Source organism: Doryrhamphus excisus, chromosome 5 (genome assembly GCF_030265055.1).
Source record: "Doryrhamphus excisus isolate RoL2022-K1 chromosome 5, RoL_Dexc_1.0, whole genome shotgun sequence".
In the NCBI taxonomy this organism is placed as follows: Eukaryota; Metazoa; Chordata; class Actinopteri; order Syngnathiformes; family Syngnathidae; genus Doryrhamphus; species Doryrhamphus excisus.
Genome location: NC_080470.1, coordinates 15,959,188 through 15,978,545, shown reverse-complemented (window position 1 = coordinate 15,978,545; position 19,358 = coordinate 15,959,188). Strand labels below are relative to the sequence as shown.

General features: G+C 40.9%; 1 protein-coding gene and 1 long non-coding RNA gene across 3 annotated transcripts in view; one reads left to right on the top strand and one right to left on the bottom strand.

Moving 5' to 3' along the window:
• prdm5 (PR domain containing 5) overlaps window positions 1–19,358 on the bottom strand; it is a 47,570-nt gene that overhangs the window by 21,594 nt on the left and 6,618 nt on the right. Inside the window, exons 4-14 of one of the 2 annotated variants that reach the window (XM_058073728.1) lie at window positions 16,522–16,687; window positions 16,262–16,439; window positions 14,324–14,416; window positions 14,135–14,256; window positions 13,000–13,079; window positions 11,264–11,348; window positions 11,029–11,186; window positions 10,658–10,751; window positions 7,028–7,188; window positions 2,102–2,195; window positions 1,213–2,017 (exon numbers count right to left, since the gene is read on the bottom strand). In XM_058073728.1, coding sequence (XP_057929711.1) covers window positions 2,010–2,017; window positions 2,102–2,195; window positions 7,028–7,188; window positions 10,658–10,751; window positions 11,029–11,186; window positions 11,264–11,348; window positions 13,000–13,079; window positions 14,135–14,256; window positions 14,324–14,416; window positions 16,262–16,439; window positions 16,522–16,687 — 1,239 coding nt within the window. In that variant the 3' untranslated portion in view covers window positions 1,213–2,009. Of the gene's footprint in view, window positions 1–1,212; window positions 2,018–2,101; window positions 2,196–7,027; window positions 7,189–10,657; window positions 10,752–11,028; window positions 11,187–11,263; window positions 11,349–12,999; window positions 13,080–14,134; window positions 14,257–14,323; window positions 14,417–16,261; window positions 16,440–16,521; window positions 16,688–19,358 lie in introns of those variants that run through there. The other variant, XM_058073727.1, reaches the window with a different exon arrangement.
• On the top strand, window positions 13,308–18,942 carry LOC131129834 (uncharacterized). The gene is made up of 3 exons (XR_009129899.1): window positions 13,308–14,443; window positions 16,304–16,748; window positions 18,576–18,942. It is a non-coding gene; the product is annotated as an uncharacterized LOC131129834 (long non-coding RNA).

The window sequence follows — 19,358 nt, the reverse complement described above, 5'->3', positions numbered from 1 at the left end:
ATCTGTTCATCAAGTTATCTTTAAAATGAGCCCACACACACACATAGCCCAGGAAACATCCAGAATCTGAAAGCACCAACGGAGTACCAGCATTTATTCACGTGCACCTTTTACACAGAAACTTGCCATCCATATGAAAGTTGATGCACTTTGTCTTGACACTATGACAAGACAGCGACAACCAGGAGAGAACACAACACCGGAAAAGCGAATTAGGAAGAAGTGTGTGTGTGTTCGTTCTTAGTTCGGTTGGTAAGGAGACGCAAAGGAATGCGTCAAGGCAGTTTAATGAACATCCCAGTGCTCTATTGGGACTGGAGCCTATGGGACACATTTTAACATAAGAGGAAAGACAATCTGCATAGAAAAGTATCCAACTACTTCATGGATTTCCTCCTCACAGTCTTCACCAACATCCCGTTCTGCTGTTTTGCCCAAGTTGTCCACCTTTCATACGCTTGTCGACAAACATTGTGGCTAATACTTTTGTCTTGGTTTTCATATGCCCCAGTTTTTGTACAATTCAGTTTCCACTGAAAATTTTCACTGAACTTTTGCAGCTGTTCTTCACATTTTGTTCTTGTGCAACTCTGTTTTTATTGGAAATGTTTGCTAAAAAATTTTGATCCGTTTTTGTACAATCCAATTTTTGTACAATTCTGATTTTGCCAAACGTTTGCTAAAATTATGCCTGGACTTTTGTACTTGATTTTTCTTGAAATTTCTCACTACCATTTTGCCTCAGTTTTCAAAACAGTTCGTGTAAGATACTGTGTTTTCCTGAAATTTTTGCTAAAATGTTCCCTCAGTTTTTGTATGCTGCAGGTTGCACAAGAGTCTGTTTTCACTAACATTTTTGCCTCCTTTTTTGTACCCCATCCTTATATTTTAAGACAATATTGCACGTATAAAAGGAGTCAGTTTGTCCGGTCCAGTTTTCATATGATGCTATTTTCGGCCATTATTTTTGCTAAAATTTTGCCTTGGTTTTCATATGCCCTAGTTTTTGTCCAATTCAGTTTTCTTTGAATTTTTTTGCCAAAATTTTACAGCTGTTTTTGTACACCATAGCTTTTGTGCAATTAAAAAAAATGTAAAACTTTTTTGCACAATCCAACATTTATATTATTTGGATGCTATCAATTTTCACAAAAATATTCTTTCATATGATTTGATTTTTGTTGAAAATTCTGCAATTGCCCTGCGATTGGCTAGTGACCAGCCCAGGGTGTGCCCTGCCTCTTGCTGGGAGTCAGCTGGGATGGGCTCCAGCATTCCCCCACAACCCTAATGTGGATAAGCGGTATAGAAAATAGATGCATGGGTGAAAATTTTAACTAAAATTTAGCCTCATCTGCCCCATTTTTCATGTGATGTGATTTTCATCAAATACTTTTGCTAAAATGTTGCCCCCGATCAACCCCTGTATCAGTTTTGATTTAAGTTTTTCACAAAAATTCTGCAGCTGTTTTGTATGTGACAGTTGTCATACAATTTGGTTTTCATTGGAAATTTTTGCAAAAATGTTCTCTGTTTTTGTACAATCCAGTTTTTGTACAATCCAGTTGGGTACAATTTTAGCTGATATTATGCCATGGATTTTGTATAATTACATTTTTGTTGAAAATTCTCACAAAATGTTCCCTCTGTTTTCAAAACAGTTAGTGTGTTTCTCCTGAAATTTTTGTTAAAATGTTCCCTCGGTTTTCGGATATTTCGTATATATTTTACGACAATATTGCATGTAAAAAAACTAGTCGTTCCACTAAATTTTGTATTGAGTGTGACTGCTAAAGACAGTTGCCAGTGAGAGTAATTTGATGCAGAAGGTGAGAAACACTATTGAATTTAATGTGACCAGGATGTATGGGACGTTTGCATCAGCAATAAAAATATCTATCATCTTCTATAGCACTTATCCTCATTAGGGTCGGGGGTATGCTGGATCCTCTCCCAGCTAACAACAGGCGAGAGGCGGGGACCACCCTGGACTGGTCGGCCATTACATTTTAGTCCACTAAAATGTCAAGTAAAATACAAAGTATAAAGTAGGAGTGCACGATAATTAATGAACACCGTTGTTAGCACTGATAGCACTGACCTGTATGGCTGCGGATGTGGACCCTCAGCGTGCCGTTGCTGGCAAACTTTTGTCCGCAGTACGGGCAGATCTTCTCCTTCTCGCCTGTGTGCGTCTGTGTGAAGCATACAAGCCACACCTGGATTAAGTGACGTGACATGATGGACAAAACTGCTTTCCAACATCTCACAGAACAAACGGTCATGCCTTGTGATAGGTGGATTTACCATACGGACCTGTGAGAAATCTAGAGCTGCAACAGTTAATCCATGATTAAGCAGTATCCAATTAATTTTGGTGTTCAATGAATCATAATTTGATGCAAAAAAGTCAATACTACTTTGCCTTTTGAATTTCACGGCTTCACTCTATAACTGTCTTTCACAAATATATTCATAAACATATTTGGAAAGTGAAAAATAACTGCAAAATGGAAAAAACTTGAGCAAAAATTAATTTGAAGAAGAACATATACATGACTGTAGACACCTATGGACAGCCCTGATTTATGAAACGTACACATGGAAGCGCATAGAAAGAAAGATGGAACCCCCAGACACCTTTGTCTTATTCTCACTTCCTCTCCCGGCTTGTTAGTTGAAACATCTTGTGAACCCCACCCCCAACCCTCAGACATGTTGGCCCCACAACTCAGCCGCCATGCCAAGTGTAGTGCTCCAAACCTCCAGACACAACTCCGGTCCACAAACAGCTGTGCTTTCTGGTTGGCGTGCACGTTATTGTTGTACAGAAAACACAGTGTCGTAAACTCATTGCCGCAGGGAAAGACAGTGCAAGCACGTCTTTTCAAATGGAATGACTGGAAAATGTTTCACACCCACTACCAATGGAAGGCTTTCCAACCTGTAATTTGCACCAACAGAGCGGGGATGACCTGGTACAATTTGCTAAATGTACAGTACATGCACGTACACGCTCACACTCAAAAAGCACCAAGACGGAAAGCCGCCAGGCAACTCCAGAAAATACTGTACACGCCCACTCCGAAACCGACACGCAAAAAGGGATTCAAACTACAAAGTGACATTGCAAAAAAGGGGAAATATATACGTACACAACACACCTGGGAATGACAAGCGGTGTTCCCTCCGAGCTGTGCAGTTGCACACTGATTTTGTGTACTTAGCGCACAGCAAATCTTTGCAGCGCAACAAAGTCAAATCCAACCTGGACTGTAAATAAAATAAACAGATAATTTATTCGGTACCGGTTTGCAATGCAACAAAAAACTCAATGACCAACACTGTCCAGCCAATAAGGGGATCGCATTTACTAACGCAGCCAATCAATTCATTCATCTGCCTCTAAATAATAAAAGTATTCATAATGTAATAGCTGACAAGAAATGGAAAATGCAATGATTAACAACTCTGTGTTTCCTACAAGATTCAGATGATGAATTGGATGAGACAGTTCTATAGTTCGTCCAGTCCCGGAGTGCATTCACTCCACACACTGTCCTGATCTGCAAAAGCATGATACAATAAGCTGTCTGTAAAAGATAATTCCCAACATTGTTGACACAGTTGACCATGTGATCTTACTACAGAGGTTAGAAAACTGGGTGGCAAGCTCTGGAGGATAGGAAGTACTTTGTTGGAATTGGTAACTGTGTCTCAGACCAAATGGCTATAACCTGTGGGGTTCCCCAGGGGTCAATCCTGGAGCCGCTATTGTTCAATTTGTACAGCTAATATGCAGCTGCAATGTGTCCTACCACAACTATGCATGTCTACATGGCCCTGCAGATGTACTTTACTTTATTGTCCCTGCATCAAACACATCAGTGTGTGGATGCAAAACAACTTTCTCCAGCTAAAACTGAAATCATTGTCTTTGGCCCACAGAAACAAAGAGAATGATACATTTCAACTCAGAGTTTGACGTTATTCTTGTAAAATGACTGCTGATGTTTACATTTTTGCTGTTGTTTGAGAATGTGCCACAGGGCCATAAATTGTAGTACATATCTGTACTACAGTATACTGTAGTATAGTATCTCTATACTACATTCTGTCGAAAAATGAATGGTTCCCAATCACCTGAAAGGCTTGACACAATGTCTTTTGACACTGGACTTTTTGATGAATATTTTCGAGTGTTTTGAGACAAAAATATGCAAAGTTTGAGTTGAGTTCATTTGAGTTGCAGCTTTAAAAATGTGCTTGTGATGGATACCACTCATCTTTTCTCTTCTTTTTTTGACAATCATTTCTCAGTTGAGGCAATGATTGAGTGCTGATTCTTTTTCATTTAAGATAATGGCTGTGAGATCAAACTGGGATGACGGGCCGTTTCTTTTGATTGACATCATGCCTGCACAATCAGACGTAGCACGCTGCAAATGCAAACACTGAGCCTAACTTGCCGTGGCATTGATAAATATTTGTCATTAGTTCACAAGGGCAAAGTTTGCAGCACGGCCACGACGACGATGGAAGCCGAGCGCGCCGAGCCAGCAGGTTGTCGTCTTTCTGCGAGCTCACTTTGATCACGGCCTTGACTCCCAGTGCCGTCCACACAGCCCCAAAAAAGCCGCCGGCGCGTCCGTGTGCCGTCCTACAGCTCGGAGACGACCCAAGAGGCGTGTTCTTCTTTAGCGCGTGCCAAGACGCTGCTTGATCTGGGCCTGGATCCACACATTGTCAGCTTCAGGGCTCATCATCTGCGCTGGGATCGGTTTGTGGTTTGAAAGCCCGCAGAGCTGATGGACTAACTGCCATTTTTAATCAAGGCAGAATATGATGCAGGGCTTTTATGGGCCTCGCTGGTCAAGATGGATGTCTCTGCCAGCTTTGACAGCTGTCACAATAGCTACACTTTGCAAAGTCACTTTGTTGACTTCACAATAGATTACATTTCACTTTTAAATTTTTTTTAGTGTAGGGGTGTCCAAAGTCCGACCCGTGGACCATTTGCGGCCTGCAGCTCTTTATTTATTGGCCCGAATATTACACATTCTAAAAATATGATTTAACAAAAAACTAAAATATGGAATAATAACCACAAAAATGTATATATCAGCAGTGATATTCCAAGAATTAAGTCAAAATATTAAGAAAAAAGTTGTGAAAAAAAAGTTGTGATGTAGAGAATAATGTCATAGTTTTAGAGAAAAAAATATTGTCATTTTAATAGCATAAAGCTGAAATATTAGAGACTTTTTAAGTCGTAATATTAATACAAAACTAAACAAAACAACAAATTACATTGCAGAAAAACTTACAATATTAGTAGAATAATGTCAGAATATTATGGCAATAAATTCATAACTACACGAAAAATACAAGAAGTCAAAATAATAAAAAAAAAACATAACATAATAACAAAATTGCAAAAAACAGCAGAAATTGAAAAAAAACAGCTGGAATTGGAAGACAATAAAGTGAAAATATTAAGAGAAAAGTATTCTAACGAGAAAATTAAAAAGCAAAATTATGAGGAAGAATAATGCAAAAAAATATACATTTTTTTGTCCAAAAATAAAGTTGTCCTTTTTTAAAAATTAGGTTGGGGGGAAAGTTATACAATTATAGGAATAAAGTAAAAATATTAAGCAAATATGAGAAGTATGTATGAATATTAGTGAAAGTTGAAGCAGTTGGAGACAAACAAAAAAAATGTAAAACTTTGTAAAATTTTCGAGAGAATATAGTGAAAATATGAAGAGAAAAAAGTCGCTTAGTAATGTAAAAAGTCACGAAAGTAACCTCACAATATCATGAAGATTATGGCACTGGATTGGACCATGTTAAATTAATTTCCGCAATTTAGGATTCCATGTTAATAAATTGAATATTTTGTAGTAAGAGGATAGAAAACCTGATAATTACTTCATAAATAAGGTTTTTAACATTGTTAGAGACAAGAAATAACACCCCATCGTCACCTTAACACTCTTATTGTTCATTGTTTTCAACACACTGGAACTCTTAAACTGCCTGGACTTAAGACGTCCGCTAGCAGGTGCGCTAGCTAGCTAACCAGTTAGCCTCTAACTTATTTCTACTAAATGCAAGAAGCCAAAAAAAAAATACCACTTCTACACGGGATGGGAGGAGACCATGTGGGACATCAATGTTGTGTTCAATTATTTGATTATTTGTGTCATTATGGGATAGGCTCCAGCATACCCGTGACCCTCGTGAGGATAAGCGGCATAGAAAATAGATGGATGGATAGATGGATCCTCTAATGGAGACCACAACTCAAAAGGTTGAAATATGAGCATGATAGGTCCCCTTTAATCAATTCATTTCTGAAAAACCACATTGTCATGAGGGAGAGCTCGTTGAACCACAACATTTAGAGACTGTATTTCAACTTTTTAGAAAACATTTGAACTTTATTTCTTTATTGAACTTTATTTATTCCTCATAATACTACATCTTCTGAAAAAGTCACATCTTTTTTCTTTACTATTTCAAATTATTTTCTACTAAAATTACATATTTTTCTTGTTAAAATACTTTTTTCTCTTAATATTTCAACTTGATTCTTGTACAATTACTGCTGATTTTTTCAATATTTGTTGTTGTTTTTAGTTTTCTTGCTAACTTATTTGTTTAGAATGTGCTGCAGGTTGTAAATGACCCCGAGGATGCACTTTGGACACCACGGTTCTAAGTTGGAAGACGGAAAAAGGTGGAAAAAGGTAAATTGTTGCTCTCTGCTGTCATATCATCTTTTGGTCAAACCCAAATGTTTTCGGTCTACAGTAAGCATGAAGGAACTGGCCTCACTGACCCAATAATTCTGTATGGCTGTGTGTATGTCGAAAGTGGACCAATTCCACAATACTTGGGAAGCCGTATACAAATGCAGTTCATTAACGTTAAAGCTACACACACACAAACACACACACACACACACAAACAAAACTGGGTGGCAAACTGGGCGGGCGTGTTCCCAGTTGGACTTTTTTACCTTCTTGTGGCTCTTGAGGACGGACGGCGTGACGAAGGCCTTCTCGCACAGGTCACACTTGTACTTTTTGTGGCCGTCGTGCACCACCTGGATGTGCACGTTGAGCGTGTCCTTCCTCTTGAAGGTGGCGTTGCACTGGTCGCACTTGAAGGTCCTCTCACCTGCAGACAGACACCCGTGAAGATGTGAAGAAGAAGGGCATGGGGAACGTCTGTATTGTTTGGCCTGGAAACTCAGGCTCATCACGCACAGCCAACCTCCATTTGTGGGAGGTGGTTACGTGGACACAAAGACGGCGGCAATGCATTGGAAGGACACTTTGACAAAGTGTTCAATTCAACATGTAATGCTTGTGTTTGCTGAACGAAGTAAAGAAAAAAAAAGTAAAATGGGCCTCAAACTGTTTTTCCTCTTCTTCCACTGAGCCCTTGTTCCCATTACACAGGGATTATTCCATTTCCACAGCCTATTTGCTGCCTGTACAGTGTGTGCGCTCCAAAAAATGTTCCAATTCAAGCATATTAATAACCTTTCCTGGCGCCTGAATGGGGAGTTAACATGCTGTCATAACCTCGTAACGCTACATTTTCATTTGTCAGTGCCGTCTTCTTCAGCCACTTGCATATCTGCAAATATCCACTCTCCCGATACCAGTTCTTCCTGCTCTCAAATCGACTCTAGATTTACTCCATACTTGAGATACTTCAGTCATTTGGGCTAATACTTGTTGAAACAATAACCGACCATAAACAAAGGCTTATTTGAATTGCAGGGCCATGAGACACCTGACTCATGAGACGAGACGATGCATGAGATTAGGTCCACCGGAACCAGACGAGACGAGGTTCTAACATGAATGAATTTTAGGAATAGTCCAATGAAAAAATATGACTTTTTCATTTAATCAAGTCAAAAAACAATGCAGGTGCATTTTGCCCCATAATGTGATGCTGATATGTGACGAAGATATTTTAGTCAACAATTTTGTGACCAAATAAAGCTGATATGATATGATAACATATAATAAAAATAATAATACAGCTCACTGTTTTTGTTTTGTCAACTTGTCTTTGTCTACTTAAATCAGGGCTAGTTAGTTATCATTGAAAATCATTTTTTAAACATTTTAAAGACAAATCTTTGTGTTTTTATTAGTTATTATTATGAACATATTAGCTTTTTCTCGTTACATGATGCTTTTTGCTAATTTCTTCCACTTTTGCTGGAATTTTATTTCTGCAATGAGCCAAGTTCCAAAGATGGTCCCTTATACCACACTGTTGACACCCATGCATGCTTTGCCAAGAAGACGAGTGCATCCAAGCTCCAAGCAAGTGATGTTGATCAGGGGCTGGGTTGCATTATGGATGAATTTAATGGGGAAAATGCATTTTTGTTGGCATTTTCCCAGTCCTTAGGTGAACATGAATACATATTTATTTCCCTTTTCTGTGTATTATAACACAAGAAAAACAGTTAATATGAGCTAGCTAACAATGCACGTCATTGGGACACACCTATTTAGACTATAAAGACCTTTAAAAAACAAAAACCTCTAACAAGTTGCATGGTTTGATATCCATACTGTGAGCATTAACAGGTACACAGATCATGACATGCACCACTTACAACATGCAACTAAATGGAACACTGTTTTTTTTGGGAGGGCTTTAGCGTCAAAATTTTCCCATGATGTCCATCATGTCCTCCAGCAGCCTGAAAGCTGGGAGAAATCAGCTTAGGGGTGTCACAAGATGAAAACGTGATTGGGGGTTGGAGGAGGCCTCATTTTTTTTCTCTATTTTTACTGTTCAAAATTTGTCTAATTTTGTATTTTCTGCCTCATTTATGTTTATGCAGTTATTGGTTCCGACCATGATAAGTGAATTTCAAGGAAGCAGGATTCAATGTTAATAAATTGAATATTTTGTCATTTTTTGTGTGTAGGCCACACTGTCAGGGTGAAGTCATGGGTGTGTGTGAATGTGTGCCCTGTGATTGGCTAGAAACCAGTCTGGGGTGTACCCCGCCTCTCGCTCAGAGTCAGCTGGGATAGGCTCCACTAATGAGGATAAGCGATATGAAATGGGTGGCCGAATGGCCATGTTTGCTTACAGTAGAACATCCTTTTTTCAACTGGTCTCTCTCTCTCTCTCTCTCTCTCTCTCTCTCTCTCTATATATATATATATATATATATATATATATATATATATATATATCAGGGCTCGACAATAACGATGTACCGATGGCCCGGGGCAAGTTAAAACAAAATTGGGGCAAGTAAATCCAATCAGTGATATTCCCGTCGGGCAAGTGCACTTTAGCATGCCGTACTGCCAAGAGTTTTTTTAAAGCGGTTCTTGTTGGGTGTTGGTAAAACATGGACTGCGTAATTCCGCTGGTAATTTGCAAACCAATCCTTGCAAATCTTGAAATGGACCAATTAGAATCGTTTATTTAGACCGCGGTCCGTAATCCACAGTCCGCGTTTTACCCACACCCGTTGTTCACGATCAACCAATCAGCGATCGTTTGACTACGAAAACATCTATCATGGCGGCGCTGCCAACGTCGTCTAATTCTGAAGGAAACAGCAAAAAGTGATGAACCAGTGCCTCCTAAACAAGTATTTTATTAGCGGCAGCAAATCAAATGATGGCACAGGTGAGTGAATCACATTGCTGTGACAATTTGAAGTGGTCACAATGAAACACCACCCATTAGATCCAATACCAAGTGCTGATTTTACACAAGCTGCAAAATCTAGCGCTTCCATTTCTCTGTGTATTTTTCTCACCTTTGCTTCACAAATTATTGTTTGACCATTGAGCTTTTTTTCTGGATTAAAAATACTTTACTAGTACACAAATGTGTCTATTCAATAATGTTTCATTGTGGTGCACAACTTATAAATATCACTGCTTACTACGACTACCATGTGTAAGGTAGTATGGTAGTACTCTCATTTCATCTTTATTTGAGATTCTCATGTGATGCCACAAAAACTTACATATCATTATGGCAGTCTTTTCATTTTACATGGGGCAAGTTCGGGCAAGTAGTTCTCACCTTAAGGATTCCCCATGGGCAAGTCATTTCGGTTTTTAATGTAGAGCCCTATATATATATATATATATATATATATATATATATAAGCACACTGCTTATAATATACGTCGGCTTTTTTATCCACAGAAACTTTTTTGCACAGATCCATGAGTTCTATTACTATTATATTATATTCCCTATTATAACTATTCCCTGATACAAACATTTTAAAAGTATTTGTTCCAATTAATTATTCGTATAAAAAGTCATTCATGGCTCCACCCTTATAGTATACACTAGCTTCTTGGAGCAGAGCACGCTAAAACATACACCTTCTGTCTTCTGCAGCATAATGGTAAGATTGGACAGTAGCTGTTTGGGGGAGGGGCTTGGCAATAGCTGCATTCAGAGCCCTACCGCATGGCGACAATGACCTTGTGTTTGTCTGCGTCCGGCAGAGATCCGGCACGGTGCCGGGATACTTTAAGCCCTGAGTATATGGACTGTATACATATTTTTGTCATGGAATTTACATATTTTAGGCAAAGCTTGATCTACCAATAGGAGCAAGTGTTCTTACTGTTGTGAATGAGTAGGTGGCGCTGTAGAGAGAATGGTGTACGAAAGAGAGCTTTGCACTCCTCGCACTGGAAGGGTCTTTCCTCCGAGTGTGTCTGCAGGGAGAAGAACAGAGCGCTGTCAGCCATGTTTGTCCAAGCGGATGGCAGCGAGGGGGATCATCCACCAGACTCCATTTCGGCTTTTGTTGACTTGATGAAGACAAGCAGCTCGGGTGGGATTAAAGTTCAAAGTGCTTCTGTTGGCTCCCCCTCCCCCAGTCTGCCCCCCATCTATCTGCGTGAGTGACACCTCAATCCCAAAGTAAACAAGACCGCACAGATTGCTGCCACCACCCAGACCCCGACTCATCGCACAAAGTGATCTCCTCACCTTCTTGTGGTTCTTGTAGACGTTCCGGTGTGCAAATTCCTTCCCGCACAGCTTGCATTTGTACGGCTTGTCCTCGCTGTGGATGATCTTGTGCGCCGTCACCTGGTCCAGGCGCTTGAAGGAGCGGTTGCAGATCTCGCACGTGTACGGACGCTTCTCTGTTGCCGTGGAAACGCAGACCACCAGGTATCAGGGGAGGGTGGAGGCAAACGACGACAAGGCTGATTGTTCTCACCTGAGTGCGTGATCATGTGTCGCTTCAGCTGATTGGTGGAGATGAACTTCTTGTCGCACGCGTGGCAGTCAAATATTTCATGTATCTATCAGCGGCCAAGGAGTAAGCTGGAAAATGAGCATCACACAGCGACTTCCTGTACATCCATTTATTTGTGGCGGGCCACCACGATTACATTTAGACCGCCACAGAAAGATTTTTTTAAGATTCTATCTCACCAGATTCTATCTCAAAAACACATGATAATTGGCCTTTCCGTGGCCTGTCATTACGACTCCAACTACCAAATGTGGGCCACAACCACTCAGCACCAGCAACACACACGGAATGCAAGGGTGTAAAAAGTGCGACCTGGGGGCCGTTTGCAGCCCACGCCTGTTTTGTTATTAGCTTGAGGCACATTAAAGATATATAACATAATTTCACACAAAAAAACAGTAAAAACTGAAAAATTGGCAGTAGTTTCACAAAAATTAAATGAAAATATTGAGAAAAAAATTACAATCTAATGTAATTTTAGTAGCATAAAGATGAAATATTAAAGACAAAGAATTTTTTTTTTCGATTCAAAATGTTCGTTTCAAAGCGGAACTGAAGGTGGCAGAGATGAGGATGCTGAGGTTCTCATTGGATAGGATCAGGAAGGAGTACATAGGGATGTGGCTATGTTAGTGGCTAACATGTTAGTGGCTTTGGAGATAAAGTCATGACTTTAGGCCAGACTGAGATGGTTGGGACAGCAAATATATTTCTCTATGAACATTCTTAAAGCAAATACTTCATCTGTAGTACTCTGTTTTGGCATGAAACCATACTGCTACTCACAGATGCTGACTTCTGCCCTTAGTCTAGCTTCAACTACTCTTTCCATGACTTCATGGTATGGCTAATTAGCTTTATACCTCTGTAGTAGCCACAGCTCTGCACATTACCACCGACACACTTGAACACAACACACTCCATTCCTGAGGCATCTTCTCACCACCTAATATCCTATTGAACAACCCGGTCAGGAACTCTACTGCTATCTCTCCTAGACAGGAACTCTACTGTCACCTCTCAAAAACGGGAAAAAGAGAGATATTCAAAGATATTTAATGACATTAATAATAGCTTTTTTTACCTTTTACTCTGAATTATATATAAGTTCATAGCATACATGTTTTGAAATACAAAATATCAACAGTGGCCCTCTTTTTTGACTATGTGGCCCTCGTTGTAAAACTTTGGACACCCCTGCTTTAACTGTTATTTACAAAGTGCCCACAAGGCATGCTGGCTTCTCCTTTAGACGTGAGACTACAGTGAGATGAACATCGTTAAAATCAGCGCACACTTCCATGGAGGACATATCATTTTTAAAATCGATGATGCATGTCACAAGGCACATACACACTCGTCTCGCTCCACCGCAAGTCAATAACTTGTTGTGTTGTTAAAAAAGGTTTAAAAAAATGTGTTGCACATTTCAGCAGACATGACACATTTTGTCACATGACACAAATCAGAACGCTCGGTTTTTGCCCGTTTTCACACACACATCATGCATCATCATCATGGTCAATTATGCATATGAAACCAAGATGTCAACCCAGTGCCACAGATACATTGCAGTCCTGTCTTAAACACTGCCAAACAGACCAAACTTCAACATGAAAATCAGCCAAAGTCATTTTGTCACATAATTAATAATTAATTAATTAGGATTTGTTTAGCATATTCTTCTAAAAGCTTACCTTTCTATGTTCTTGGAGATTGAGAGAGGAGGAACACTTCCTGTTGCATATCGTGCAAGTGAGTTTCCGTCGTGCACTGCCTAAAGTTAAAAGAAAAAAAGGAGAAGTAAATTAGAGATTCACGATATATATTTTTTTTCAAACTGATACTGATGACCTGCTGCTTCTCAAAACCGATATGATAGTGAGGATCTACTTTTTCATATAGATTTTACTGTATTATGTGCCCACCTGGAGGGAAGAAGAATTTGACAAATTAGGATTTGACCTAATCTAGCTGTTGATTGGTCCTAATGAAATATCATGCCATGACTACTACCACATCGCTACTATCAGAGTAAAGAGCACCAGGAGTCACCTGCCATGGCCCAGCAAGGTGCACTGTATTCGGGCACACGCTCGAAGTTGCCGGTGTGATGCCACAAAGGTCTCTGGCAAACCTTTTGCACAAGATGCCCAAAGCATTGTAGCGATGTGACGTTTCAGGTGGTACAACTAGCAACTAGCATTTGGTACAACTGGCACATGAAATGTATTTCTATGAAAGAGAATGTTTGTTTACAAATGAGCTCAGGGCACGCTAAGACAGGGCATAGAAAAAAAGGCAGAAGAAAAAAGGAGAGCTGGATTTGCTCACCCACACAGTACGGGCAAACTCATTGACTCATTTTAAAAATGATCGGTTATCTGATCCAATTTTTGATGTTATTGGATTTATGGGTATGATATCATAATTGCCTCATATCAAGAAAATGACAAAAACACATTTGCTTGAGATGCAAATCTCACCATTTTCATTTCAAATGGGGAACCTCACATCTCATTCTGGGATCATCTGGATCACATGACCCCAATCCGTCCCGTCTGAGGCACTTCCCCCACTTTGTGCCCCCAACACACACACACACACACACGGGGGTCTTTAAATCTCAACTGTGATATCAAGGTCTCAATCTGGGTTTGGCTGAGATTTAAGCTGTCCTACATCCTGCCCTAAATAGCCAAATTATCTGGAGGAGCGGAAGGCCCCCCTGAAGGTGCAGGTCAGCAATTAAGCAGCAGCAGGAATAATTTGAGATTAACACAAGTAGAGCTACTGCCGAAGGACGTCAAAACAAAAAAGAGTCACTCCGACCTGTGTGAACGTTGCCTTTATGTTTCTTCAAAGCGTCCTTGCTCTTGAACCGCTTGCCGCAGCTCTCTTCCTTGCAGATGAACCTGGCGTCTCCTTTGCATGCCTCCTTGTGTTGCTCAAAGCTGCAGAGCCACAGGAGAGAGGAGGGTTCAGCGTTGGGCTTCCAAAGAAGACTGGAAGGTGCCTTACCTGGACTCTGAGCTAAATGTACTCTGACACAAAGAACACTGATGGACCTTGGAGTCTCCTGAAGGGCTGACCACCTCGGAGCAATGGAGCACGCTGGAGGGAAGTGGAAAATACAAGCAGGTTAGGCACCAAATGACAACCTTTGACAAACGGCACTTCATGAGTTTTATAAGGAAAATATCATCAACTTGAAACTGAGATGTAATTTTGTTAGGTTTGCTGTGAAAACATTGTGGGAATAAAGTCATAATTGCATGAAGAAAAGATAAAATAGTTGGAAAATCAAAAAAAGAAGTGGGAAAAACGGCTGTAATTTTACAAAAACATTAAGACAAAAAATGTTGCAATTTTATAAGAATAAATATGAAACATGATGGAGAAAAGATAATTTTTTAAGTCGTCATATTATGAGAAAGAAATAACAAAAAAAGTTGTCATTTTTGTAAAATTTGGTTGGGAAGAAGCTCTAATTGCTTAATTCGGTCATGAACTCATTATAATGGGACTGTCTGAAGAAGTGCACGTGTTAACACACATCACATGTACCTGGTCTGGCCTGGCCGACCAGAAGAAAGCCACACATTGAAGACGTCGCAGTCTTGCAGTGAATGCAATCCTTCTCTTAAAGGGGAACTGCACTTTTTATTTTTGTTTTTTGCCCATCATTCACAAGCCTTATGTGAAACACGAACACATATTTTGTTCCCTTTTCTGTACATTATAACACGAGAAAATTAGTTCATTTCAGATAGCTTCCAATGCTGTGATTGGGATACACCTATTTCGACTATGAAGCCGTCTAAGAAAACCTGGTTTGATATCCATGCTGTGATCATGCATTAACACTTACACTGATGATAACATGTAATAGTTGCAGTATCTTGCCCTATTTGGATGATTTAAAACACTAGCCAAACTTCTCTTCTCAGTGCATTGATACTAATTAACTAACAAGATGCATCGCTAACCGCTCATCTCAGCATCATCAGAAGTGTACCTCTCCATTTCACACACGTCAGCATTTTTTACCTGAGGACTTGAGCCCACATCTTGTGCTGGAAGACACAGCCATCCCAAGGAGAGCGGACATCGTAAGTGTTGTCGCTGTGTGTTGTTGACAGGACTAGCAGTATGTGTATCAATGCATCGAGAAAATAAGTTTTGGTGGTGTTTTCATTCATTCAAATCAAATCAAATCAAATCAACTTTATTTTTCTATATTCATTCATTTTCTACCGTTTTTTCCTCACGAGGTTCGCGGGGGGTGCTGGAGCCTATCCCAGCTGTCTTTGGGCGAGAGGCGGGGTACACCCTGGACTGGTCGCCAGCCAATCACAGGGCACATATAGACAAACAACCATTCACACTCACATTCATACCTATGGACAATTTGGAGTGGCCCAATTAACCTAACATGTTTTTGGAATGTGGGAGGAAACCGGAGTACCCGGAGAAAACCCACTAATGCACGGGGAGAACATGCAAACTCCACACAGAGATGGCCGAGGGTGGAATTGAACCCTGGACTCCTAGCTGTGAGGTCTGCGCTCTAACCACTCGACCACCGTGCCGCCCTGGTGGTGTTTTAAATCATCAAAATACAGCAAGATACTGCATCTGTTACATGTTATCATCATACGAATGGATATCGAACCGTGCAACATTGTCAAAATAGGTGTATCCCAATGACTGCATTGTAAGCTAGCTGAAATTAACTCGTCTTTGCATGTTAGAATGCACAGAAGTTCCACAAAGTGGAGTTACCCTTTGCAAAAAGCCAAAGAAAAAGAGAATAGACTAGTGTTCTCTGGCTGATCTGACATTGGGCATGTTTCGTGGGGGTGACACTTGTTTTGGTCTTGTCGCTGTGTCTTCGTGTGAGCAGACACGGTGGCGAGTACACACACGGCGTGAGGTGATGAGGCGGAGTGGACTCACTGGCGCTGTAGAGCTTGTCTCACAGGGAACTTCTTGCCGCAGCTCCTGCATTTGAACTCCTTCTCCTCGGTGCTGGGCCTCTGGTGGAGGCTCTGCAGGTGTGCGGCCAGGATCTCCTCGCTGGGGAAGCTGCTCTCGCACAGCAAACAGGGGTGGTCTTCCTTCTTGATGACCAGCTCTAGAGGCGAGCAGGAGGGCCATGGCAGTCAACACACAGCCAGGAAGGTTGAGGATACAGCTTGGTGGAAGAACATGGGTACCCATTTCAACCAGGTGCTTGGCCTCTTTACTGCTGTCATCCTCATCCTTGGTGACCTCCTCCTCTTCTTCTTCCTCCTCCTCCATGTCGCTGTCCAGGAAGCCAATCAGGAGTTCCGTGTCCGTCTCAATGTCGTCCACTGCCAAGTAGAAGATGTTCTCTCCATCCTGGAACATAACAACCACCACATCAGGAACAAGAGAGGAGAGGCACGCCACGCACGAGCAGGTACGCTACTTTGTAGCTGTGTGTGTCGTGTGCTGAGCGACTGAATACTTTCTTCATGCCTGTTGTGTATGAAAGGTAGTATGACACCTCATTGTGCACCAAACACATTTGGATACAGCAAACTTTGACCAACTTTGACCAAACTCGGACATAAAATGACCTCATTAAACATAAACAGCATATTCCACAATGTTACATAAGAGTTAATCGAGGAAGTGTATATGCAAATGAGCAAACTTAAGAGTATTTCCAGGTTATTTCTGAGATTTTTTTCCCCAATATTCAGAAAGTGAAAAGGACTCTTGACATTCCAATTACAATGTTCCAATGTTAAATACTCTTGAGAAATTAAAGTTGCTTTTAATGCGGTGTACATTATTATTATTATTATTCATCCATTCATTCATTTCTACCGCTTATCCTCATGAGGGTCACGGAGGGTGCTGTCTTCGGGCAAGAGGCGGGGTACACTCTAGACTGGTCGCCAGCCAATCACAGGGTACATATACACAAACAACCATTAACATTCACATTCATACCTATGGACAATTTGGAGTGGCCAATTAACCTAGCATGTTTTTGGAATGTGGGAGGAAACCGGAGTACCCGGAGAAAACCCACGCATGCACGGGGAGAACATGCAAACTCCACACAGAGATGGCCGAGGATGGCATTGAACACTGGTCTCCTAGCTGTGAGGTCTGCACGCTAACCACTCGACCGCCGTGCAGCCATTATTATTATTATTATTTGTCATTTGTGGCATGTCGATGTTGCGATGTGACCCCAGGATGCAGAGAAGACGAGATGGTGCAGGTAAAAGCTTAGCTTTATTTCTCACAAAGCGATTGCAGCACTGGCATCCAACACAACAAAAAAAACAACAAAAGGAACACGCACCCGGCTGAACTTAATACAATCAACAAATTACTAACAGGTGCGTGTAGAGAGAAAGTAAGTGACGGAACACAGGAAATAATACAAAATAAGAGCATGAAAGCAGGAACTAAGGCAGACAAAGTGAAAACACAAAACTGTCACACAGGCAAAGCTGCAGATTGTGACAATTATTATTATTATTATTTTAAAAAATTAATAATTTGTGTGTCAATTATTGTCCAGCAAAATGTATCATGACAGGCTAACCATAATTCCTTCGTCACACACTTTGTCAGTCTTTTTCTATCTCGTCCTCTTTCTAAGTCGCTCTTTATTGTCTCCAGGCAAATTAGGCATTTAGCTTGAACTATCCTCTTCATTTGGTCAATCCTTTCCAAACCCGTTGGTGACAGGGGACCGTCTGCAATCCGAGCAGTCCAAACTGAAGCTTCAGTAATTCTATGCTTGGTCAAACTTACTTATGTGTTAGACATCGCTGCATAAGACTTCCAAACGTGCTATTAGCTTCCACCTCACTAGTCCACGTCCCTACTTCCTGAAACTGTATTCAAAGCATCATGGGAAAGGTAGTTTTAGCTGTATATTACATTACATTACATATTACGTTTCAGAAATCCAACAAAATGCAGCTGGAATAGGTGCAGATTCTGGAAGATCTGCAAAGGTTTCTGTGCGAGTTATTCTGTGTAGCTGCTCTATAGGAGTCCACAACTCAATACAAAGGGCCGAAAAATTATCATAGTAAGTCCCCTTTCAAGTGAAATAGGCTGTTCATCAGCTGATCAAAAGTTTAAGACAATAGCTAAAAAAATCAAAACACAGATACCCTCTGTAAAATATGAATAAAATGTTGAAAAAGGAATGGCTATGCACTTCTTGTGCCATTCTGAAAAAGCTGAAAAATAGGTTTGATGCCTGTGTTTCCAGGAGCCTAGTGGGGATGGTGGTGGAGTGGCTTCACGGACGGACCTGAGGTCCATTTTTGTAAACTTCCCTTGCCATCCTTTGCCAAATGTTCTCCACTGGATTTAAATCCGGGGAACACGTGGGATCGTTTAAAAGAGTGAGCTTATTCCTCTGGAAGATATGCGTTGTCATGTTGGGAAAAAAACTTCATTACCACACAGACGAGGGACTTCAGTCACGAGGGATGCCTCCTGCAACATCTCCACATAGCCAACTGTCATTTGACGCCCCTGCACAACCTGAAGCTCCATTGTTCCATTGAAGGATCATGATGGCACCCCCTCCATGTTGGAAGCCACGAGGACCATCAAGGTTATATTTTTTTTCATCAGAGAATAAAACATTATTTCACCTTTAATTGTCTCATGTTTGGTGCTCTACTGCAAATGCCAAACTTTGAAGGAGACGAGGCCTTGGAGGAGCTTGTCTTCTTCTTAAAAGCCTTCTCTGGTAGATGCCATCTGATGGTGATTGGACTGAACTGGGACTGGGCTCGGCCCAGACGAGCATGGTCCAGTGACGGACAGCCAATAGGATCTTCCGGCTCATTTTATGGGGGTCTACCACTTGACTTAACCCTTAGGAGGTTTGAAGAAGTTTGAAATAAGTGCGTGAAACCTCAGCAGAAATGCCACTGCTCGAGGCCTTGCTTAGGTGACCCAACAATCCCACCGCATTCAGACTCTTTTTTTCATTCAAGCATAGCCCGGTTACATGTTATCAACCGCAATGCCATTTCCACTT